Here is a 25,691-nt window from a genome sequence, read left to right as displayed (position 1 = left end):
TAAACAAAAATACACATTTAATTCGGACACGGGTTCAGATTCTATCCCATAATGTTATCACATTCGAAAGAACTTGTTGAACCAATACTACATCGTGGAAGAGAATCCGAACCCGACCGACCGAGTCACACATAAACAAAAAGCACAAAAATCAAAAACCTCAACTAGTCTTACACAAGAGATGATTTCTTTCTCTATAAACCTTTCATCTCTCTTTTCTTTCATGATGTCAACTGTCATCATAATATCATGCAAGTAGTACCCCTTTTAACCTCAACATTTGTTTTGCTATACGCCAGCTAATTCATTACATTACATTCATTCATTCAACCCCATCACCAACCACTCTCTCTCTTTCTCTTTCTCTTTCTCTCTCTAATATTTCTCTCTCAGATCTCTAACATCTTCCTCCTCTATATATCCATACCCTTTGCACTTTGATTTTACACTGACCCATATAGTTTTTTTGGTCAAAAACAGAGTCTTTTTATGGAGAAAATGGAGAATGGGTTGGAGAAGGGAAATGGATTGTCAATGTTTAGCGAAGAAGAGCTGAGAGAAATGAGTGGGGTTAGTGTTTTTGATGAATATGTTGAAGTCACGTGTGGGTGTACTAGTCATAGATATGGTGATGCTGTTGGTAGACTTAGGGTTTTTCTTAGTGGCTACCTTCAAATTATTTGTGAATGCACTCCTGGTTGTGATGAAGGTCCCTCTCTCTCCTCTCTCTCTCTCTCTCTCTCTCTCTCTCTCTCTCTCTCTCATCACTTTCTTTCTTTTTCTTGTTTATGTGCATGTTGATAGTTGTCTTGTGTACACTTCTGATTAAAGGCGTGTTCTGTATCCGACATGCATATATACTGATACGACGTTGATACATGCGATTACATTGATTTTCTTACATTTTTTTTTTTACCTGAGTCGGTATGTCAGTGTCAGTGTCGTGTATATGTTAGTATTTCATTGGTTGATAGTATATGGTTTGGTGAAGGTTTGACTTTGATGAGTTTTATTGTTTTTTACCAGCTTTGTGTTTGGAGTTTGTGCTGATATGTTGACATCTTAAGTGTATGTTGATTTGTCTCAATGAACTCCTTGGTTTGATCCTTTTTCTGATCATGCTAATGAATGTTTTTTGTATGAAAATGTAGAAGATTTATAATTGGCATTCTGTCTTTTTGTGAGATTAAATTCAATATGGCTTGTATTTTTGTTAAATATTACTTTTCTATATAGTTACTTTGTACATATTTATTAATAACATAATGTAACTGTAGTAAGGTCCTAGGATATTTCTTCAAAGTCATTGAAATTTGCATAGAGTGTAGATTGTATAGTAATTAATATCCTAAGTATAACCTACAAGTTATGTATGTTCTTTTCTTTGATGGCACATTCTCTTATTTTATGTGAGAATGTTTATGATGGTTATTTGTATTGCAGCCACATATTCATACCACTTCTACATCCTTTTATTTGTTAGCTAGTAACTGTGGCTATCAGCCAAGGCTTAAACTTAAAATCTAATAATTTTCAGTCACTATGCACATGCAATGTCAAGTTGTACTTATTCCATGTATCCACTGCAGTGTTGTCAAATTTCCGCCATGGCAGCACTATGGCGGATTTTGTGCGCCCATCAGAGGCCGCAACATCTATTATATGTCCATGTTTCTGCCATATGTTGTAATGTCATGTTTATATGGTGGATTTTTGACCTGCGGCCAGCCATCATTGATAACTCTGATCCACTATGTACTTGAACATTGATATATACGAGTAGAACTTGGTATAGTATCTGTTGATGCAAAAGGACCAGTACATCTGCTGACAAATGAGAATTTGTGATTTAAACTGGCAGTGTACTTCGGAAATTTTGTTTGCCGCATTGCAGGATGGTGTCAAGGCACTATATGACATGTGTTTAAGTAGTTATGTCAACACTTTATACATGAAATATACTGACTTAAGAAAATATGAGTTATATCCTACCATACCTTCATAATTTAATTTGAAAGATCAGCAACTTGGGAAAAGATCATATGATTAAGGTTTGATGAAAATTCTAAACTTTTACTCATAAAAATTTAAATAAAAGAAGATAAGAGAAATAATTTCTTGCTCCCTCTGGGAGTGTCTTGAGGGGATGAGCACAAGTTTATGCCGTCTATATGACTAATTATTGTTAGCTTCACATTCATTTTATTAGATGATTTTAATAATTTCAGCTAATAATTTATGATTTTGTTTTGGTCATAGTCATTCATATATCCAGTGATAGGAGCTTTATAAGTATGCCATTGTATATTTTTTTTCATGTGCTTTCTGTATCCATGGTGAAAAGAAAAACTCAATTTCTGATTGTGATTCTCTATCTTACATATAAGTAGTGTTAATGACATTGTTTTTCTTGTTCACAACCTTAATTTTTGCATATGATGTTTTAAATGATAGACAAGTTAACACCTGCTGCATTTGAGAAACACTCTGGAAGAGAGACAGCAAGGAAATGGAAGAATAATATTTGGGTTATAATTAATGGTGATAAGGTTCCTTTGGGTAAAACAGTGCTGCTCAAATACTACAATCAAGTGGCGAAAGCTGCTAATGGCTCTCAGAGATCCCAAAATGGCCGGGTTGGTCACCGCGATGAGTTTGTTCGCTGTACTAGGTGCAACAAAGAGCGCAGATTTCGTCTGAGATCTAAAGAGGAATGCCGCATTCACCATGATGCTGTGTCAGATGCAAATTGGAAATGTTCTGATCTTCCATATGAGAAGTACGTTTATTCTTATACACTTTCACTAAGAATAGAAAATAAGTCAGCAAGTTATGCTTTTAATGTTGGTGACTTGTGTTTAATAATTTCTGTCACCGTGCTTCGAATGAACTTTGTTTGTACCAAAGAGCATCTTTATGTACTTTATTTCTATTGATAGATCTTAGAATTTGTGTTGAGCCTAACTCACCATACAAAACCAGCTTGTAAGATGAGTGATGCCTCCCACTTATAAACTCATTTTCACGCCATATCTCATCCAATGTGAGACTCTTAACACACCCCTCTCACACCCAAAACCAGACATCTAGAACGTGACTTGGATGGTTTGATCGCAGGTGGCCCAACAAATCATGGATAGGCTATAATATAATCTTCGAATTTGGGTTGGGTTTGTAAGGTGAGGGATGCCTCCCACTTATAAACTCATTTTCAGACCATACATTATCCAATGTGAGAATCTTAACATTGGAAATAGTGCACGGCTGCTCTCAAGTTAAGCCAATTCATAAATTTGGTCTTTTCTTTTCATTTTCAAACCTTGTAGGATCTAAAGATATAGTCGCTAATCTTTACTAATTTGCAGAGTGCTGTACAAATAATTGATAGTCTCAATATAGAATATCTTATTTTTTTTACTCTATATCTGACTACAGAATGTGCTCTAGATTACTTTATAAAAACTTCATCAGGCATATGATGTTACTGTTTTACGGCTGGGCAATTATGTATCATTGATGTGGTCTCTTTTCGGCATTGTTAAACTACATATGTACTCTTAGAACTACCGAACTATGATAAATAACTGCTAATCATTTGCATAAAATTTCAGGGATGAAATATATTTTATTGGTAATTTGTTATTGGTATATGCTAATTAATTCTTAAAGTTAAGTCTTGGTTAGAATACAGTTTATGTTCCATATTGGAATAGTTTAACAGACCTGGTACTGAATTCTGGGTTTGTCTCAATGAAACAGCCAATCTTGCTCAAGAACATTTTGTCCCTCTAGTGATTCTCTGTGTGTACTTTGTTAGGAACCAACTATCCTAAAAGCATATATCCTTTTCATATTGTACTCTCATTTCTCAAACGAGCTTATTTCTAGAACTTAAGCTGTTGTATGAAAACACAATGTTTTTTATATCGAACGTTATCATTTGATATTTCAATCGTTTAACTGTTCTGCTTTTACATTGGCAGTACTAGCTTAATTTCTAAATGTGTATATCTATTTTTTTAATTAATTTTTTGACCAAATGTATGGCTATTAGTTTTATAGTTATTATAGTTATGGATATCATTTGGAACTTGTGTTGCCTTTGTTGTCTGTTCAACTACTGAACGGGAAGGACCAACTTAAGGTTTATTATAAAAAACTCAGAATGTCCCCTTGAGCTTAGCTCAGTTGGTAAGAACAATGCATAATATATGCAGGTCTCAGGATTCGAACCCCGGACACTACCAAAAAAATAAAAGACTCAAAATTTGGGCACATTTCCTCAAGGAATTAGATATCTTCCTGACATAACCTACATAATTGCACCTGTACTATTTATTTATGCAGACATATATTTTATAGAAGCTCTTAGTAATATTAAGTTTTTCAGGATAACATGCGATGATGAAGAAGAGCGAGGAAGTCGAAGAGTTTACAGAGGATGCGGCCGATCACCAACGTGCAAAGGTTGCACTTCATGTGTGTGCTTTGGGTGTGACATCTGCCGTTTTTCAGATTGCGACTGCCAGACTTGTACTGACTTTACCAGCAATGTAAAAGCTTGAATCAGAGTCCTCAACAACAACAGCAGCATTGTGTTCCTATAAGCTGGTTATTTATGCCTATATAGAATTTTAGAAATGCTTAATTTCCTAATTTGACATCAACAGTCTGAGTTCATCTTTCATTGTTCTCATTGACTGGATCATAAATTTCATTGTTAACAATTTATTATTCTCTTACACAATGTCTTTTTTTCTCTCTCCCTGTCTCTGCAACAAAAAAATGTTTGAAATGAACTAGTAGACAATATGAGTATATATATATATATATATAAATGAACCAAAATAGAAATCAATGTGCCATGTAGGCACAACAGTGATCTGAGATATCAAATTGATAGTGACGGAGGTAGGGAACTATAGTGTCAGACTAAGAGCTTCCAAGGAATTTTCATAGTGGGTTCCATAGCTTTATGGAAACTTTGTCTCTATTGGAGTAATCTTATGTGGCAATTTTAGTTCGATAATTTTTTTTAGTTATTTTCATAGATCAGGTCTATTGTACACGAGCAAAATTCAGTATTAAATTAAATATAAAATATGATGAGATTTATTTAAAATACATCTTTAAATGGTGCAGAAGTAATTTCCTTGTTCATGTTAAACAAACCCTTTTACATAAGGTTGCAAACATACAAAATCACTCATCTGTCCCCAAGTTATAAATTAGACTGAAGACTCATTTTGACCCTTCATAATTTTCTTGCGACCTAATTTAGTCTATGGTAAAATATAATACTAAATTGGTTCCTGTTTTTTTTTTTATTATACATAAGATAAGCTAGTTTCTCACTCATTATATCAAAGGAACTAATTTGTCTTAAGTAGGGAGTAGTTTGAATATTATTTTTGTCGATATCATATTTATTAAATATGTCTTCAGCATAAAAATATCTTAAACTACACAATCCATAATTAAAAATATTCAAAATCATAAGCCGTTTTATAATATTAATGAAACATTATATATATATATATATATATATATATATATATATTAATAAATGATAATTTTATTCATAACACATTATTTTTCGATACAAAATTAAATGTACTTAACTTATGTAAAACTGTTAAAGTGATTTATAATTTAGAGTGAAGGGAGTATTGGTATAGTGTGAACTAATTGGTAGCAACAAGATTTCGTGCTTGAGTTGGAGGGCCCTCCCCATCCATCTATTGAGTCAGGTAATTCGCTATCGGAAATTTAGGTTTGTAGTGGTTTTACAATACAATTCAAAATTAATTTCTAGGAGTGTTTGCGAGTTGGAATTTTGGAGGATTAAATATATATTTGATATTTTTTTAATTATAAACATGACATTATAGGTACATGTATAATATTTTGAAAAAAAAGTTCATGAATGTTTTGACGTGGATATAATAATCACAAAAAATTAGGGTTTAAATTGTGATCCTTTTTAAATTTAATCCTACATTTTAAAAATTATTCTCAAGTTGAAACTTGAAAGAACAATGTTATAACAGACTTCATAACGTTTTGAAGTGTTAGTATAAAACAGAATATGAAAGTTAAATGATTTTGTGTGTGAAGTGGATATTGTAAGTAAAGAGTATATGGATAGAAGAATCGACCACATATAAATTACACTGGTTCACCAAATGTAGACTACTCTAGTCCCCACAGATTTTTCAATATGATGCTTGAGACAACCTTCTCAACTCCTACACCTTACAGTTTTATTCTCTTGGAACGATTACAACCTGTATTCTCTAAGCCTCAGTAGACTTACAATTTTTCTGTCTAAGTCACGTAGGACATTACACTTTTCTTTCACTCAACTAACACTTAACAAACTGAAAGTTAGCTGAAAAATCTTATACAATGATTTTTTTATGTATATAAGAATGAGGAAAAAAAGATCATCTTTGAGAAAATAAGAGAGAACTCTTACACACTCTAAGATTTTATGAATCCTAAGAGTTGATTCGTGCAATCAGTGGCTTGAAGAGCTTTAAACACTTTTAATTAGTTGTTTAAGTATGTTTGGTAGTTGTGTGTCTTCAAGGTAAGTGTTATGCTATTTTTATAGAGTTTCTTCATGGTAGTTGGTAGGACCTGTCCAATAGCCTTTTTTCACGTTGTCCTCGTGCTTATCAACTTTTTCATAATGTTCTTGGGTTCTTCGGTATGAACTTCAGAATGTTCTTTGGTTCTTCGTATGAACCTCAAAATGTTTATGGATTCTTCAAAATATTTTTTTTTCTAGTTTTTCATATGAACTTCAATGAGTTCCTGAGTCCAATATGCCTTGTTGACTTGTATTTGAACTTGTACAGGAGAGAGGAAAGTGGAGTTGTGACTTCATGCCCATGCTTTAGGGGACATTGCTGCTACTGCACAATAATTATTCCCTTATGTGTCGAGTTTTTATTGAATCTAACTGATCTTTGCTTTTTGCATTTTGCTTTTGTAATTCGTTATACTTTTGTCACAGAAAGCATATGGTTGAATGAACCTTTTGATTTCATCAGAATATTCCTTAGTTCCACTAAAGATGATTTGTAAGACATCTAGAATGAAGTGCAACATGTATAACATCTAGAATGAAATTCTTTGATGAATATTCCTAATGTTTGTACTTCATTTGTTCATAAGTCTTTAATGAACAATGAATATGTTTTTGACCTTTATTGCTTGTTTGATCCAAGGTTATAGTCCTTTTGTGTACTTTTTGTTTATGTCACATGTGCTTGGAATATCCAATGTATGATCATTAATTTCTGGACTTGTTTTTTATAAACCATATGAACAACCTTCCGAACTATCTTCCAACCTTTTAAACACGGACTAACCTTCTAAACTCTGACTGGATTCATAAACTTTCGTATTCTTTGATCAATTGATTCTTGATATGATTTATACTTTGTTCCTGTATTAGTTAATCACTCAAGAATACATTTCTATACCAAAAAACTATCTAAGTTCATCAATCCTTTAATCATCAAGGTTTGTTTATCTTTAAAATATTTTAGGAATTTTGCATCAACACGTATCTCTTTCAATTTTTTTAAACATTAATATATATTAAAATATAGATTCAGTCCTTAAAAAATCACCTCACAAACACACCTTAAAGATATAATTAAGTGTAGCCGTAGTCAGTGGAGTATTATTTTTGCTGCATAACCGTTTGATCCTGTTATCATGACAGTGTTGACTTGAAATTTTAAAGTGCTTCAAAGTCTCATATTTTCAATACCAAGTTACGTAGAAGAGGTTGGTTTCTACAAAAAAAAAAAAAAAAAGTTTTACAAAGACAATTATCTCTTCATCAAATATTCCAGTCAGCTTCTATTATTTTCTTTGGAGAGGCTTCGACACCTCAAAATTTTAGTATTCCTATTCACTTTGCTGAAACTTGAGCTGTTTGAGAGCAATTTTAACTTGACAAGATCAAATCTGCAGTGTTTAAATTAATTAATTTTTTTAATTTCTCCGATGAGTAAAATTGATTCCAAATGCAAAATTTTCAAATTATTTTTCAGAAAAACATACTTTGTATTCACACTTAGAACATGATTCTACTTTACTATTCACATAAAATCAGTACATTAAAAACTTCATTCCTAAACACAAACTAAATTGCCAAAATTTATTCAAAATCAATTAAACCAAAATCTTAAACATAGCCTCTACCAAAAATTAAAAAAAACTAAAACATAGCATTTGTGGTTTCTGATACATATCAACTTAATTATGATCTAACATTTAATTTCACAATCATGGACTATAATCCAACACTTACTCTACAAAGTATAGCAATCACTTCAAAAGAGTTAAAATAAAAATGGGCTCCCTGCATTAAGATTACAGAAGAGAAGTGTGTATCCCATGGATTACAAAAGAAAAAGTACAGATGATGAGATGACATATACTCCCAAGCACATATGACACATGTAACTAATAAATCAGGAACTCGACTCGTCCCTTTTAAGAACCCATGAAATCCTTTCATAGTTCAAGAAGCTGCAGGAGAATGTGCAAGTACAGTCCCTACAGAATGGCCCAACTCGATTAATCATTTCAATGTCACCTTGAAGGTCGCCACCCTCTCCCACTGGCACCACGAAATGATGGTCTCCCTCGACTACCTGATGAACCTGGATGAAATTGAGAGGGGTTGCCAGAAATAGGACTAGGACGCTGCTGCAATTCAGTGGGTGGAAAACCCTGTTGCTGCGCTTGAAATATAGGTGGTTGCTGAATCTGTTGGAAGGATTGTTGTGGCATTTGGTTTTGACCCAAGAACCCTGGTGCATACATGGGTTGTTGTGAAAATATATTGGGCTGTACCCCAGGCATCATAGTTGGGAAATGAGTTCCGTGACTGGGATTCATTTGCTGTTGAAATGGAATTCCTGGAACAGGAAACTGATGAGAAAATTGTGTGTTTTGTGGATAATATGACATGGCATTTGAAGGAAATGCATTTGGAGGCAGGGAGGGCTGTGGCTGCTGTGGAAATGTTGTCTGATTTGCCCACATTGAATTTGCAGCAAAGTTAGGACCTGCATTTAAAGGTTGAAATGGAGAAACTGTGGTAGTTCCACCTTGTCCAATCCCTGAAAAAGGAGAATAGTTTCCTTTATTAACAAATGGTGCTGCTGCAGGTGCGTTAGGGACGTTGGGAAACACATGCGGTGATGCTACAGGTGCATTAGGAGGTAACACATGCTCTTTCGGTGAAAATTTCTTTTTATTGTTTTTCTTCTTGCCAGGATTTTGATCATTTACCCCTCTCTTTGTCATTTTTTGCATTTTCCTGTATTCGGCCTCTTTCTCATCATCTGAAAACTCTACTTCATCAAACAACTCTTCATCATACGCACCAGATGCATCATAGCCTTTCCTGTAAAGATCCTTATTATTGAGCACATGTTCAGCAAATTCTGGAACACATGAGACCAAAGTTGTTCCCCCTTGGATCCCCGCCGGGACATCATTTTCAGAATTATATCTCACAACATAATACGGGTTTTTGACTGGTCCAAAGATTTCATCAACTAAACCTAGTGGTTTGCGGCTTTCAGTCAGCCACAGAACAGAACCCTCATTAAGAGGTTCATGCTTCTCCACTCCTTCCACAATGACTTGAGCTCCGAGAGTCTGTCAAAGAAGAAAGTTGGTTGATTCTAAGAATAATTGGTGCCCCTTCTGATATATTTCATGTATTTATTATTAAATGTAGTTGCAGATACTTGATTTTAAAAAGATAGAGTGTTCCCAATCAACCGGAGAAAGAAAAACAAAAACAAATTCCAAAAGACATTGTAGAGCACTGGCAGGAACCGAATTCCACAAGACATTGCAGCGAATGAACCCAAAGGTAAGGTTCGTGTGGGTTAGATTGTGAGCTGTGGGATTGCAGACACAATTTGTGATGTAACAGTTACATGAAAAACAAATAATTGTTACTTAATAGACCATTGTGAGATGTAGCATATTACCGATCTTGCGCACAAAAAGAATGTGTTACAAGGCATATGAGACTGGATATATGAATGAGAAAGTTTGGTTGTGAGGATGTAGGTAAGGATTTGGCCCCCTCTTCGACTGGTAGTTGAATGTCACAAGTCACAACCAACTACTATTCTTAGGGATTTGCATCTAAATCTTCAAGATCGGGACATCCACAAAAAACTTGAACACAAGGGTGCAATCTCTAAAGACAAGGTTCAATCAAATAAAGGTATTTGAGTAACGGATAATCAACATTGGAAAAGCAATTCAAAATAACAGTGTAGAACTTGAGGGTGACAAGAGTTCTGCAACTGTAAAAGCAATTAGGCAATAGGGTTGAAGTGATCATGCGGAGGTTGAATACTTGAATTCCATTTAGGGAAACTGCAAAAGGAAATAGCTTGAGATATAAATATTTTTTAAAATTTCAAAATATATAGCTTGAGCTATTTCTTTATGCAGCATCGCTAAGAGGAATTCAAGAACTTGACCTCAGCATGGTCACTTCAACACTTCAGCCTAATTGCTTCTAAAGTTGTAGACCTCTTGTCACCCTCCAGCTACACCTTGAGAAGTTGCGTGATTATGTTCAATCTTTTTTGCGGATGTCCTAACTGAGAAGATTTAGTTGCAAGATCCAGAAGAACAGTTGGTTGTGACATTCAACCAACGCTGGAAGAGGGGCTAAACCCTTACCCAAATTGGTCACAACAAAACAAATCAATTCCTATATTCCCTTCCATATGCATCGTAACACACTTTTTGTGCGCTCTAATGATAATATGATGTTTGGTTCTCTCTTCTATTATTACTAATTTGTTTTATTAAAAAATTCCATACTTTCTGCTAACTGCTATTTGATTTTTCACGTGACTGGTACTTCATAAATTGCGTCTACAAACCCATGTTTCACAATCTAACCCACATGAACCTTACCTTTTAGTTCATTTGGTGTAATGTCTTGTGGAATTTAACCACACTAGTACTCAACGATTCTCCTAAGTTTCAAAATCTTGCCATTCACAATGATTTCCTTTTGTTCATCTTCTATTCTACTCATCTAATAACGGATGGGATTTATGTGAGCTTACCGACATAACAACTCCCACAGGTAGCATTTTATGGTGTGGTGCTAAACACACATCCACGGGAGGAACTGGAGGCAAATTCTGCAAAATCAACACCATTCAAGAGATTTTCAAAGTTAGTCAAATTATTTCACCTCACTAAAAAAAAAAGTTCTTCAATCCGAGTTTGAGCATCACATTAAGCATCAAGAAATTTTCAAAGTTTCTCATGTTCTAACTTCAATCCTAAATGACAACCAAAGCTACCTTCAAATTAACATGACCAATAGGAAAAATCCTAAACCTTCAAAATTGGAACAAAACAATACCGAAGAATAAACCAAACTGCAGTTAAGGGATACAAGTCAAAACCATATAATTATCAATGAAACAATACACAATTAATTAATTTTTTCCTTCTAAATAAAACAAGATAATTGTCAGTGAAACATTACACAATCAAATTAAATAAAATAAAAAAAAAACTATTATGAATGAAAATAAAAAAGAAAAATACCTGAATCTCATTCTTTGACTTAATTGGTCCTACTACAACATCTTCATCATCATCAAGATCACCATCAGCCGCACTCCAACTAACCATCTTCTCATCATCACTTATCTGCCCTTCTTCTTCATCTTCTGCATCGTCTTCGTCGTCTTCATCACTGTCAGAACCAGACGTCGACGATGAAGAAGTAGAACTCTCAGATTCAGACTCAGAACTTTCACTTTCACTTTCACCTTCACTTCCATCATCTTTATCCTCATTCCCATTCACCTCAACTGAAGGAGGGTCACCCGTTAACGTGATCCTTTCCACGGATTTCTCAATAGGAATTTCATCATCCGAAGTACCAAGCTTTCCGGCCACCGGTGTCTCCGCCGCAAAAGGGTTTGGGTCAAGTTCTGACCCGTTGTTGTTGATAAGCTTTTCAGGCTGTGGTTTAGGTGTCTCTGCCGCAACAGGGTTGTTGTTAACGAGATTTTGAGGCATTAGTTCCGGTGTCACCGCCGTAACAAGGTTCGGGCCAGGTTCCGACCCGTTATTGTTTTGGGTTTCCATTGTTAAGGTGAAATTTGTCGGAATTGAAACACGAATTGGGGCTGCAAAGCGAGGATAGGAGCTGTTGTTTTGCTTTCGCTGCTTAAACCCTAACCTATAACTAGGCGCAAGGGGTTTTGACTTAAATAAAAAAGTTCTATAGCTTTTATACAAGCCTTTTGATATGTATAACAAGGATATTTTTGTCTTTTTAAGATGTGAAATCAATGTCTATTTCACCATAAATGGATATTGTCACATTGCATATCTTGAATCCACTAAAGTAAATAATATAAACCCAGAGCTTCGCCCACAACCACATGATACAAAAGGTGTAAAACTCATAGTTTTAGCTAATACAAAATCAAATGCATCATGACAGAGACAAATACAAATACAAATACATGTACGGTTTCTCTGAGACAAAAAGGAGGCATCGACGTTACAATTTAACCGACCTTGTTAAGGCCTCTGCCAATGAACAATTGTTGCTATGCAGTTGGTAAAGCCTACACATTGGACAATATCGTTGTACTAACCGTGTTGCGAACTTGATTATGTTGCTGACGAACGATATTATTAGGTGATTCCACTTCATAAAAATCTTCCAACATATGTCGTGCTCGGTCAACCATGAGCACATAATTCATTCTCGTTTTGCAAAATTTTCAGATTACGATGTTTTCACAGACTCCACATAAACATCCATTATATAAGAATGTTCAGGCTGTAAGTATTCTAATAAGGAAAATATGGCATTCACCATGGAGCCATGATTGCGAGTGGAGTGATCGACTTCGTCCTAAAGACTAAGAATACACCACACTTAAATAGAAAAAGGACATTCGAGGAAAATATGAACAAGATCTTCCAAGTCATTGCTGCAACTTATGCAATTCATAGGGCACCGAACCCCTTTGTCTAGAAGGGGTATTCTACCAAGCAAACAACCATGACACATCCTTCATTTGGCGGCACTTTGAGACCGTTATGCAATGGTTAATGATTTTAAACGCCTATCCCCCTAATTTGTAATTAATGTGTGTTGTTTCAATCAAGTACCGAATATCAAAGGTTTACACACTCACTCACTCACAATTCTTACACAGTTACACTCAATTCCAACACTTTACGGTTTTCTAACCTCCTCCGAGAAAAACCATTTTTTGAAAAATTTCCTTAGAACCTTAAACTCTTGTTAACATGATGTTTCTAGATAAGGAAGAAGCTAAAGAACCTCAAGTTCCCTTTTGTGTTAAAACAAGGAATCTAGACTTTATGCATGACTATCATATCATCTCACTGGCTGACAACAAGGTGGTCATTCAAAGCTTCATAGAACTCTACAAGCAAGAAGGAATTACAATCAGGATGGAATGATAGAATGACAAGAGAGAGTTATTTCAACATAAACTTGCACATTGTTGATAGAATGACTAATAAATACAAATGAATACCTATTATTATTTTTTAGATATATACGAAGTCTATCACTTCCCTGTAGTTGAAGCGAGAGGTTGTCGCAAACGGAGTATGTCCCTAAAATCTTCAAATAAAATCAATGGGAGACCCTTGGTGAAGATATCTGCAATTTGATACGCAGTGGGACATGTAGGACGCAAATGTCTCCACGAGCTACATTTTCACAAAGAAAATGAATGTCTATTTCGATATATTTTATTCGTTGGTGTTAAACTGGATTCCAAAATAGATATATGGCAATAACATTATCATAGTAGACCAAGGTATCCTTGTGAATAGTGTAATGTAATTCTAAAAGAAGATTTTGTAGCCAACAAAACTCATAGACAACGTTGACAACTCCTCGGTATTCTAATTCAACACTGGAACAAGATAAAGTAGGTGGTGATAAGTGCCAAATTAGGTCTCTTTTCTACATATGTCGATATGTTTTTGAGAAAGACTACACAAATGTGGAGAAAACAAAGGCAAGCGCATGCGTCATAAGCTAAGCTAAGCGTCATAGAAGCAATCTGGGAGTTTCTCGGTTCGCTAGGCGCCCTGGGCATGATGAAGCTGAGCCAAAACAAAGAGTTCCAGAAGGAAAAGCTAAAGGCAGTTCGCTAGGCACATATTAGTCCACTAAATGCACAAAGACGGTTAAATGAAAACATACGAGGATGAATGGTTTTTCTCTCTAAGGAAGAAACCTCGACTCGCTAGGCGCGCCTTGTTGAGCCAATAAATACAGGTGTAGGTCCTTTTAGAAATGGAATCACTTGTAAATTCTGAAACTATATATATATATATATATATATATATATATATATATATAGAGAGAGAGAGAGAGAGAGAGAGAGAGAGAGAGAGAGAGAGAGAGAGAGAGAGAGAGAGAGAGAGAGAGAGAGAGAGAGAGAGAGAGGGCAGAGAGATAAGGAAGCCATTGAAGGGCTAGGGAAGCCGAGAGACAAGCTTGTTGATGCTTCTCTAACATTTATTAACTCTTTTGTGTTAGTCATGCATTTCATGTGTAACTAAACTATATTTTTTGCTGGGATTGGATGTAAATATCTAGAAATCTATGTAGTACTTTTAATCTGGCCAGTTGTATATGACTTATGCATCCAATATAATTTTAGTTTAAACATGTTCTTAATACTTTGCCGACAATGTAGTGTTCCACAATTTATATATTGATTTTGTTGGAACAAAATGTGTTTCACAATGAACCTTAATGAGTTTTGATGATAACAAGGTATTAAAAATTGTCAATTGGTTATTGCTAATGATTGTTCAAGTGTACAGGAACAAAGGCTAGTCAAGTAATTTCAATAGGTCTTGGAAGAACAATGGAGAGCAAAGGAATTAGAAGCATCTGAAGAAAACTGCGTCTGAAGCTAAAGTGCTTCTGAAGCTAAAGTGCCTCTGAAGTGATGACGTCATCAGAAGCAGAAGCTCATCAAAAGCATATGGTCATCAGAAGCAAGGTTTTCATCAGAAGCGAAATCATCACCAGAAGCTACAATTGATCCGTAAATTTAAACTGGAGATTCAAAGTAGCTGTTTAACATTTCAACCTTGTCTAAGAAGAACGAAGAATTGAAAGGGAGACATCAACGGTCATTTGGAGAAAACTAAGTACTTGTCCTTCGTTAACAGAGTTAACAAAGTACAAGTGTACAACCACTACCTCCACTACTCTGTTTTTGTCCACGCTACAAGACAAGAAAAACAGCCATGCCTGCAGAAATGTTCCTTCAAGATGGGAATGAATTTGAAGCTAATTCTTCAAAGGACTACACCCAAATCAGGCAAAGGATTACTGGTGAATGATCAAAGGAACTCAACGACTCTTTAGACGTGCTAATCATCTCAACGTCTCTTTCACGCCTCTATATAAAGGAGTGAAGACTTGAAGATTGTAGATAGAGATACACAAGTTAAAAAGCGCCAAAACTCTGTCAATTTGATTCTACAAAGCACACTGAATTTCTGCACTGATTTGATATATCTTAGAAATTCAAAAGTCTAGAGTCTTTATTGTATTGTATTGTGAACACCACTGATTGTATATCAAGTGTTCAAGTCAAACTTATTTCTTTGTATTTTTGTTTGATCAGAAGACTCTTGCCTGCGTGCTTGAGCATTAGAAGACTCTTGCTTAGTGCTTGAGCATTGGAAGACTCTTGCGTGTGTGCTTGAGCATTTTTGAGAAGTCTCATACTTAGAGAGTATTGAGCATTTGTAATCTTTGTGATTATAGTGAAATCTCCTTGGAAGTGCAAGGGGGACTGGACTACTTCCGTTTTGTGGAAGGAACCAGGATAACTGCTTGTGTCTTGCTTTTCTTTTCTCTGCTTTGATCTTTTCCGCTGCATATCTGATTCTGATCATTTCATCAGAAGCATTCACAAACTGATTCTGAAGTTTTATCAGAAGAAGTTTTTTTAAGAGAGAAAAAGAAAACACAATTCAACCCCCCCTTCTTGTGTTTTTCTCACCTTCAGATTTAGCCAGAGTCTAGTAAGCCTAGATATCTAAGGGACATGGTTTAAATTATGTAGAGGTGCTATCTCCCGAGAGATCGCAGGTAGATCTATACTGATGTATAAATTTTCGAGCTTATGCAGTAGAATCAGCTATTTTGTCGTCGTGCATTGGAAGTTAGTTCCATGGATAATTCCATGGATAATGAATGAAAGGCTTGGTATTTTTAGGAAAAGTTCCACCTGAAGTTTGGCTTAAAAACTGGGTTCTTTCCACTTACAAGTAACAAAAATCAGTTATGGTATGTTTTTACGCATGCTCGGGGCACACATCACATCCTTGAGGCACCTAGGTCATGCTTAAGACACATGGTCGTACTTGAGGCACATGGACCATGCTCGGGGCGCATGTGAGTACAATCTGGTGCATAGATGTCTGTTTCCTCGTCCTTTTGGGTGTTTGCTACCATATAAGATGTCTTGGGACCTGGGACCAAAATTTCTCCCTCTATAATATCTTTTGAGGCCTCTTAATTCTTCATTCATGATCTTCCCAAAGTCTTCATAAGTCTTCCTATGTCTTGTTTTTCCGATTTGCGTGATTTCTTCGTGAATTACATCAAAACACCCTAAAATTGTTATGTTTCGGGAAAAAGAGAATTACATGACTCAAATATAGAAAACATTACAAATGTCTTGAAATCATAAGCAATTGCTCTAATATTCCTCTATTCTAGATGAAAAACCTACTGAAAATAACTGACAAACATGCTAAGAATAGCGTAAGGTGACCTGTCATCACAACCCCAAACTTAAATTGTTGCTTGTCCTCAAGTAACGAAAGAAAAAACGAATTTTATTCGTTGCATTTTTTCAGAAAAACATATCTTTCCGAAGAGGTTGCTCAGATCATCATATTGTCCCATTTAAAGACTTTACTTACTTACCACATTGCTTCAAAGCGGGATAGACTTAGAGAAGTTAGCTCATATATAGAATCACAATCTTTTCCAGGATACACATATGTATCTCCTTAAGCCAGCAGGGTTGGTCACGACATTTGCCTACTCCAATCATCACATGATTGTACCTTTGTTGTAAATTTAAGACAATTCTAAACATACAGTCAAGATTAGATTATATACAAGATGGGTACTACCAACCTTCATTCCTTTAATCAAACAATATGGGCACTAAAGTATAACTATTTATCTTTTTCGTTTTCAACAAAAATCTATTTTTTTAAGAGCCCAAATTTTTTGATATTTTTGACTCTTCATTTATTTTTTTCTATTTTTTTTGTGTAGAGGCATGGTAATCTACTTTTTTTTTTTTTTTTTCTTTTTTGTAAAATAAGTTATACTAGTAACCCATCTCAAACTTAGAATGTTGCTAATTTTAAATAGCAACCTCAAAATTAGTTGCAAATTATACCAAGTTAAAAATATTCTATCTAACTCCAAGAGAAATAAAAAAGATGACATTAAGGTTTAGAACTTGTGACATGATTCATCACTTAGTAACAACAAAAGAAATTATTTTTGGAGGCTCAAAGTGGTTTTACAAAGGATAATAAGAATATAACATGGTAGCTTGAAAGGTTCAAAGTACCCAAATTTTTTTGCCTCGTGTGTAGTATAATATGATCGATCGTGCATAAAAAGCAACCGTAAATTCTAGCAAAAATAACATTCATATGAAACACTCGTGATAGAAAGAATTATAGTAACAAATTGAAATATTAGGCTCAAAATCACACCGGTATGCGATACAGAAAAGAGATGGTGAATAATATGAGTACCTTCAGTAGCAAGCCCCAAAAGTTATCCTGTTGTTGAATGTAAGAGTAAACTAGCCTCCATCTGTAAATAGTCTGAAATAACTCTCTAAGTCTAAAACAATTTAAGCTTAAATGGAAAGGTTATATATCTAATGTAAAGAAATAAAATTAAAAACAATAATGAGGATTAGCAACAATAACAATGAATGGAACGTTTAAACTAGTCAAAAAGGATGTGGACACGTACAACGAAGCATATGACAACGAGAATTCAACTATACCCACATAGTTTTCATTCCAGTAAAATAATCTAAAACAAATTTTGAATCTTGCTTTAGATTGTTGATAGTGGATCGAAGCATAGCAATACAAACACGATCAACTTTAAAGAAGCGTTCCTTGAGGTCTTGCCAAACATCAATGGCATGTTCATGAAAGACAAGAATCTGCACAATTTAAGGAGTAACATAATTGATAATCCAAGATTGAATCAAATGATTACAACATTCCCACGCGTTGCAATTCAAATAATCTTCATCAGGAATCTCCATATATCCATCAATGAACTTCAATTTGTTCTTCGCACCTAAAGCAATAGGCATCGAACGACTTGATCCAAGATAATTGGGACCATTTAATTGCGGAGTAATGGGAACAGAGTTCAGACCTTCACTAGGATGAACGTAGAACATGGATTCATTATCAGGTTGTACATTGTGAGGAAAATTGTGTGAAGAAAACTCTCAGAAAAAGGAGAATTCAATGCAAAGTCAATATGAACCAATCGCAAGAAAACGAGAAAACGCAAGTAAATTGCGAAAAATCCAGGAAAATTGTGAAGAAAATGCGAGAATTCGCAAGAAAATTGCGAAGAATCAAGGAAAATTGATGAAAAGTTGAAGAGATTGAGTTCTAAAAGACTTTGTAACTAACTTCTTCATAAAGAAAAAGCTTAATGATACCATGTTATGAGAAAAGAAAGATTAACAAATGAACTCATTTCTCTTAATTAAAAACAGATATACAACCAACATTTATAGTAGTTGGTATGAAGTCTATGTTATGGATAAGACCAAGGAAATTACTGCAGTAACTAATGCAGAAGGAGAGGAAGGACAGATGTCACGTAATCCACAGATCCAGGGACCAAGACGTGGAATGAGGCATAAGATTCCTAACAGAAAGTTCAATGAGGACTCTGTTAAATAGGACAATCATTAGCATTGTTAAGGGGGAATAATATTTGGTAGAATTATGGCTCTCTCTCTCTCTTGAAGCTTTATGCTTTTCTGCACTATCATTTCATTCCCTGTACCTTTCTTCAATTGGTTTTAACCATTTTTCCATCAATAATATTTAGATTATTATCATTTTACTGTCATTTCAATATAACAGTACCTATTATCATATCAAATCATAACATTTGGTGCTTTCATTGACCTCCCCACATGGCTGACAACACACGCATGAAAACAATGGAAAATTTCATTACTGAGCTCACAAAAACCTTGCAACAATATATGGTTGAGTTAGACAGGCGCCATAACGAATACTCTCAACACCGTCACGTAGACCTAGCACGCTTTGATCGTGTTGAAAATCAGCTTATTTCACTGCACTATACCCAGAATTCCAACAACAGCAACAACTCAGCTCAAACTAGCTAGGCAAGCCATCACCCATTTCAGGTTCGTCACATTAAACTCGATTTTCCTCGATTTGATGGATCTGAGGTCATGAATTGGATTTTTCGAGCAGAGCAATTTTTTGATTACTATGAAACACCAGACAATCATCGCCTCACCATTGCAGCAGTGCATATGGAGAAACATGTTGTTCCTTGGTTTCAGATGATTTCCAAGAACCAACCTTTTCAATCCTGGGCCATGTTTACTAAGGCCTTGGAAATGGAATTTGGGCCATCACCATATGAAGCAGCAAGGCCCAACTTGTTCAAGTTGACCCAACAAACCACTATTGCTGACTATTATTCTTCTTTCACTGTGTTAGCCAACATATCTGAAGGATTGAGCCCAGAAGCAACTCTTGACTGCTTTATCAGTGGATTGAAACCAGATCTCAAACGAGATGTTATCGCCCGAACCCCCTTATCTCTTTCTCGAGCTTACGCTCTTGCAAGGCTTTTTGAGGACAAATACACACCCCCATCACAACTCAAATCGACCAACCCAACATCCACAAAACCTTATAATTTTCCCACTTCAAATACCCTACCCAGAAATAACCCTCAACCACCATTACTCCCCACCCCCAAACCACCAAACCTACCCACAAAAGGCCACCCAGTTAAAAACATCACTAGAGCTGAGATGATGCTCAGAAGAGAAAAAGGATTATGCTATTATTGTGATGAACGATTCTCTATATCTCATAAATGTCCAAATCGTCATTATTTCTTATTCCAAACTGAAGAAGAAGAAGAACCTGAACCACCACCACAACAAATCACACCATCAGCTGACCCTGAAACACCACCTATTGTTACGGAGGAGCACCACTTGTCACTGAATGCCTTGAACGGTTCTGCTCGTAAAGGCACCATGCGGTTCCACAGTCAAATTCAGGGTATTGCTATCACGATTTTGTTGGACAGCGGAAGTTCTGAAAATTTTCTTCAACCACGCATTGCTCAAACTCTACAATTACCTATTCAGTCCACTACTCAATTTCAGGTGACGGTTGGTAATGGAAACTTGCTGTCTACTATGGGCTTCATTGAAGATTTACCTGTGGCGGTTCAGGGTAATACTCTTCACATACCTGTGTATTTATTGCCTATATCTGGTGCTGATTTAGTTTTGGGTGTCCCTTGGTTACAGACCTTAGGACCACATATAGCTGATTATAATGCTTTATCATTGAAGTTTTATCTCAAAGATACTTTTGTTACACTGTATGGTGAGAAAACCAAGAGCCCTAGTCCAGCTCAATTCCATCACATCAAAAGGCTACATCACACACAGTCTATTGATTCAGCTTTTACCCTTCAATTCAACACCATTACTACTAAAGATAGCTCTGTTCCTTCTGACCTAAACCCAGATATAGCTGTTATTTTACACCAATTTAGGGATGTGTTCGAGGAACCAAAGTCTCTGCCTCCGGCACGTTTTCAGGACCATGCTATTACCCTGATGAAAGGTAGTAATCCAATAAAAGTAAGACCATATCGTTATCCTCATAGTCAAAAAGCGCAAATTGAAACTATGGTCAATGAGATGTTGGCACAAGGGATTATACAGCCAAGCATTAGCCCCTTTTCTTCACCAGTGCTACTTGTTAAGAAAAAAGATGGGTCTTGGAGGTTTTGTACTGATTACAGGGCATTGAACTCTATCACTGTCAAAGATAGTTTTCCCATTCCTACAGTGGATGAACTATTGGATGAACTACATGGTGCTTGCTATTTTTCTAAGCTTGATCTTCGATCTGGATATCACCAAATACTTGTCAAACTTGAAGATAGACCAAAGACAGCTTTCAGAACTCACCAAGGGCTCTATGAGTGGCTAGTTATGCCTTTTGGACTCTCTAATGCACCTGCCTCCTTTCAAAGTCTCATGAATCAAGTGTTTCAATCACTGCTCAGAAAGTCAGTATTAGTTTTCTTTGATGATATACTGGTATATAGTCCCAATTGGTCCATGCATCTCACTCACTTGGAAGAAGTACTTCAGCTTATGCGCCATCATCAGTTGTACGCAAAATTATCTAAATGTTGCTTTGGCTTCACTAAAGTGGACTATTTAGGACATACTATTTCTCAGGAAGGTGTCCATATGGATAAAGATAAAGTAAAAGCTGTCCTTGATTGGCCTTTACCAACGAACCTTAAGCAGCTTAGAGGTTTTTTGGGATTATCTGGTTACTATAGACGATTCATTCGCAATTATGCGTCAATAGCTGCATCTCTGACTGCATTACTAAAAAAGGATGCTTTTGAGTGGAGCCAGCCAATTACTGATGCCTTCTTAGCTCTCCAACAAGCAATTACTGCTGCGCCTGTTCTAGCACTACCGGATTTCTCCAAACCCTTTATATTGGAAACTGATGCCTCTAGGACCGGTATAAGAGCCATTCTAAGTCAAGATAAGCATCCCATTGCTTACTTTTCAAAGAAACTTGCTCCTTCTATGCAACATAAATCTGCGTATGTGAGGGAATTATATGCAGTCACTGAAGCTATGGCAAAATTCAGACACTATATTCTAGGCCATAAATTCATTATACGCACTGGACAACAAAGCCTCAATGCTCTAACAGATCAGACAATTCAAACTCCGGAGCAGCAGAAGTGGTTACACAAATTCCTAGGCTTTGATTTTACCATAGAATATAAACTAGGAAAAGATAACGTAGCAGCTGATGCTTTATCCAGATCATTCTTCATGGCCATCTCTAGACCAGTCAATTCTCTGCTAAGTTCTCTTAACAGTGCCGTCAATTCTGATTCCACCTTATCTGCCATTAAAACTCAGTGCTTACAGGGAACCTGTGCTGATCCATTGTACCAGGTTAGGCAGGATACACTTTATTGGAATAACAAAGTAGTAGTACCTGAAGATTCTCACATAATTCAATCTATTCTCCATGAATTTCATTCTTCTCTATTGGGTGGTCACACTGGCATTGCCCGTACCAAAGCTAGAATAGCTTCACAATTCACATGGCCCTCTTTATCTCGTGATGTGAGGTTTTTTGTATCAAAATGTTTAGTATGCCAACAAGCTAAATCATCTACTGCTGCTCCAGCTGGGTTGTTACAGCCTCTGCCCATTCCCTTGCAGATTTGGGATGATGTTTCCATGGACTTCATCACGGGTCTTCCACCTTCACATGGCTTCACTGTGATAATGGTAGTGGTTGATAGGCTCTCCAAATATGGCCATTTTGTACCCTTGAAATCTGATTTTACTAGCTTGAAAGTTGCAGAAGCTTTTCTACATATTGTAGTTAAGTTACATGGATTTCCCAAGAGTATTGTGTCGGATCGTGATAAGGTGTTCACCAGCTCTTTCTGGCAAAATTTGTTTAAGCTAAGTGGCACCACTTTATCTATGAGCTCAGCGTATCACCCCCAATCCGACGGACAAACAGAAGCTGTCAATAAATGTGTTGAGATGTATTTACGGTGCTTTGCAGGTCAAGCTCCTAACAAATGGTCTAAGTTACTTGATTGGGCTGAATTTTGGTACAATTCATCGTACCAGTGCAGTATTGGAATGACTCCATTCAAGGTTGTGTATGGCAGAGATCCTCCTATCCTTATCAAATATGATACTGCTGCAGATGTTACTCCATCACTGCAATCTCTACTGGTGGAAAGAGATGAGACCTTGCAGCTCCTTAAGGTCAATTTACACCGCGCTCAACAAATCATGAAGAAGTATGCTGATTCTAAACGAAGATTTGCTGAATTTCAAGTGGGTGATATGGTCTTAGTTAAGCTTCAACCGTATCGTCAACATTCTCTTGCGCTTCACCAGAATCAGAAACTAGGCCTTAGATATTTTGGACCCTTTCCTGTTATTCAGAGAATTGGGTTGGTGGCTTACAAATTGCTCCTGCCTCCATCTGCTAAGATTCATCTAGTTTTCCACATTGTGAATTTGAAACCTTGCAAGGGGGATCATACAATGCAGTACCTACCACTACCCTTAACAACCACTGAAACTGGACCAGTATTACAGCCTGAAGATATTTTACAATCAAGAACATTATTGGTGAATGGAAAACAGGTTCCACAGGTCTTGATTAAGTGGTCTACCTTACCAGCATCTGAAGCAACTTGGGAAAATTGGGAGGATATCTCTAACAATTACCCTAACGCTAACCTTGAGGTCAAGGTTAATTTTAAAGGGGGAGGTAATGTTATGGATAAGACCAAGGAAATTACTGCAGTAACTAATGCAGAAGGAGAGGAAGGACAGATGTCACGTAATCCACAGATCCAGGGACCAAGACGTGGAATGAGGCATAGGATTCCTAACAGAAAGTTCAATGAGGACTCTGTTAAATAGGACAATCATTAGCATTGTTAAGGGGGAATAATATTTGGTAGAATTATGGCTCTCTCTCTCTTAAAGCTTTATGCTTTTCTGCACTATCATTTCATTCCCTGTACCTTTCTTCAATTGGTTTTAACCATTTTTCCATCAATAATATTTAGATTATTATCATTTTACTGTCATTTCAATATAACAGTACCTATTATCATATCAAATCATAACAGTCTATGATAGCTAAACATACACACTTATGTAGAGAATCTAACTAACTCTAGGAAGCGTGTAATGCAACAAACAAACAAACAAAATGCCAACAGCGGATGGATTACATGAACAGTAGCAACAAACTTGAATGAGTGAGAGCTATATGCAAAATTTCACAAATTAAAAGATCAATTTACTCAAAAACATAATCATACTCGGATTTGAGAGGGAAGAAGAAAACGAGGATTAGAAATAAAAATTGGAGATTTTTTACTTTAGGAACAAAAACTCGGTCAAATATTAAAATTAAACAACGTAAAGGACATCAATCCATCTTAACAATAGTTAATTTTAATTTTGTTCCATCAAAGAATTGTCTTTTAACTTATAAGAGTCAAGCGGAATCAACTGGAAGAACGCGGTTACCTCATACCAGCATAACTATTTGGTTACAAAAACTGATGGCCAGAAGTTTCCTGGTTAAGATTTTCCTTATTATTAACACTTTGGCTTTGGCATATGCACTTTGGTTTTCCATTTGTGACTCCAGATCCATTTGTTAAGATTAGCCTTATTATCATTAACACTTGCTTTACCTTTGAACATTCTATTGTTTTTCCGAATTTTTATTGAAAATTCTGACGATGAGAAGAAATAATATTTTTTTTTTGCTTTATTTATCAACTAGCGTCCAGACGGGCACTCCCGTGCCCGTCTGTCCGCTTTTTCTACTGCGCTAACGTATTTATATACTTGATATTTCTTTGTATAAATTGTTTTTAATTTAAATGTATTTGATTCAAAATGAAGGAGGAATGTGTACATTTTTGAACCCTCATGCAATGCCACTGCTTCCTCACTCTTTCTCTTTATTTGTGTCTATATTCTCTAGTTCTCTTTTTTGCTCCTTTAGGGTGTGTTTGGTTTGGAAGAGAAGTTGTGAAGAGAGAAATAGGTGAGAGAGAGAGTGAGAAGAGAGAAATATGTGAGAAATAGAGTAGATTTTATGGATTGTTTGTTATAAGAGAGAGATGAGAGAAATAGAAGAGAAAGAAGTGTTGATTATTTATAAAAGTACCAAGATGCCCTACAATAAAGTGAATAGATTGAGAATATAATATTTTAATGCAAGGGCAATAATGGAACAACAAAGTGAATAGTCTTCTCTCTCCCCTTTCTTCTCTATTGTGAGGAGAAACCAAAAAGTGATGGGTCCCACTACTTTTTAATCTCTCTTCCCTATTTCTCTCCATTCCAAACAAGAGAAAGTTGCTCTCTCTTACCTCTTTCTCTCTTCTCTCTTTCTCTCTTCCTTATTTCTCTTCAACCAAACAGACCATTAGTGTGGACACTCTCGTGTCCGTTTGGCTGCTCTTTTATGTTTTGTTGTTGCGCTATTTGAATATTTTTCTTTGTGTAATTTAATTACAATTTATCTATCATTTAAATATTTCACAAACCATCAAGTGAGATGTTCCTTTGTTGTTGATCTAAGAAACCTACTTAATGAAAAGAAGAGAAAAAACATGATACGTATAAGTAGGTTATAAGGCATCTTTTGAGGAAGTTTTT

General features: G+C 35.8%; 2 protein-coding genes across 2 annotated transcripts; one reads left to right on the top strand and one right to left on the bottom strand.

Moving 5' to 3' along the window:
- Positions 1 to 187: 187 nt before the first annotated feature.
- On the top strand, positions 188 to 4,764 carry LOC25480141 (protein ULTRAPETALA 1). Its single transcript, XM_013587417.3, has 3 exons — positions 188 to 709; positions 2,455 to 2,779; positions 4,391 to 4,764. Exons 1-3 carry the CDS (start codon positions 490 to 492, stop codon positions 4,563 to 4,565), a joined length of 720 nt encoding a protein of 239 aa, XP_013442871.1. The 5' UTR covers positions 188 to 489; the 3' UTR covers positions 4,566 to 4,764.
- Positions 4,765 to 8,252: 3,488 nt separating this feature from the next.
- Positions 8,253 to 12,314, bottom strand: LOC25480142 (H/ACA ribonucleoprotein complex non-core subunit NAF1). Its single transcript, XM_013587418.3, has 3 exons — positions 11,632 to 12,314; positions 11,139 to 11,216; positions 8,253 to 9,693 (listed from the first exon to the last, which is right to left on the bottom strand). Exons 1-3 carry the CDS (start codon positions 12,178 to 12,180, stop codon positions 8,617 to 8,619), a joined length of 1,704 nt encoding a protein of 567 aa, XP_013442872.1. The 5' UTR covers positions 12,181 to 12,314; the 3' UTR covers positions 8,253 to 8,616.
- Between the last annotated feature and the right edge of the window lie 13,377 nt (positions 12,315 to 25,691).

The sequence above is a fragment of the Medicago truncatula genome, chromosome 4, assembly GCF_003473485.1.
Source record: "Medicago truncatula cultivar Jemalong A17 chromosome 4, MtrunA17r5.0-ANR, whole genome shotgun sequence".
In the NCBI taxonomy this organism is placed as follows: domain Eukaryota; kingdom Viridiplantae; phylum Streptophyta; class Magnoliopsida; order Fabales; family Fabaceae; genus Medicago; species Medicago truncatula.
This window is presented reverse-complemented; position numbering and strand designations above follow the sequence as displayed.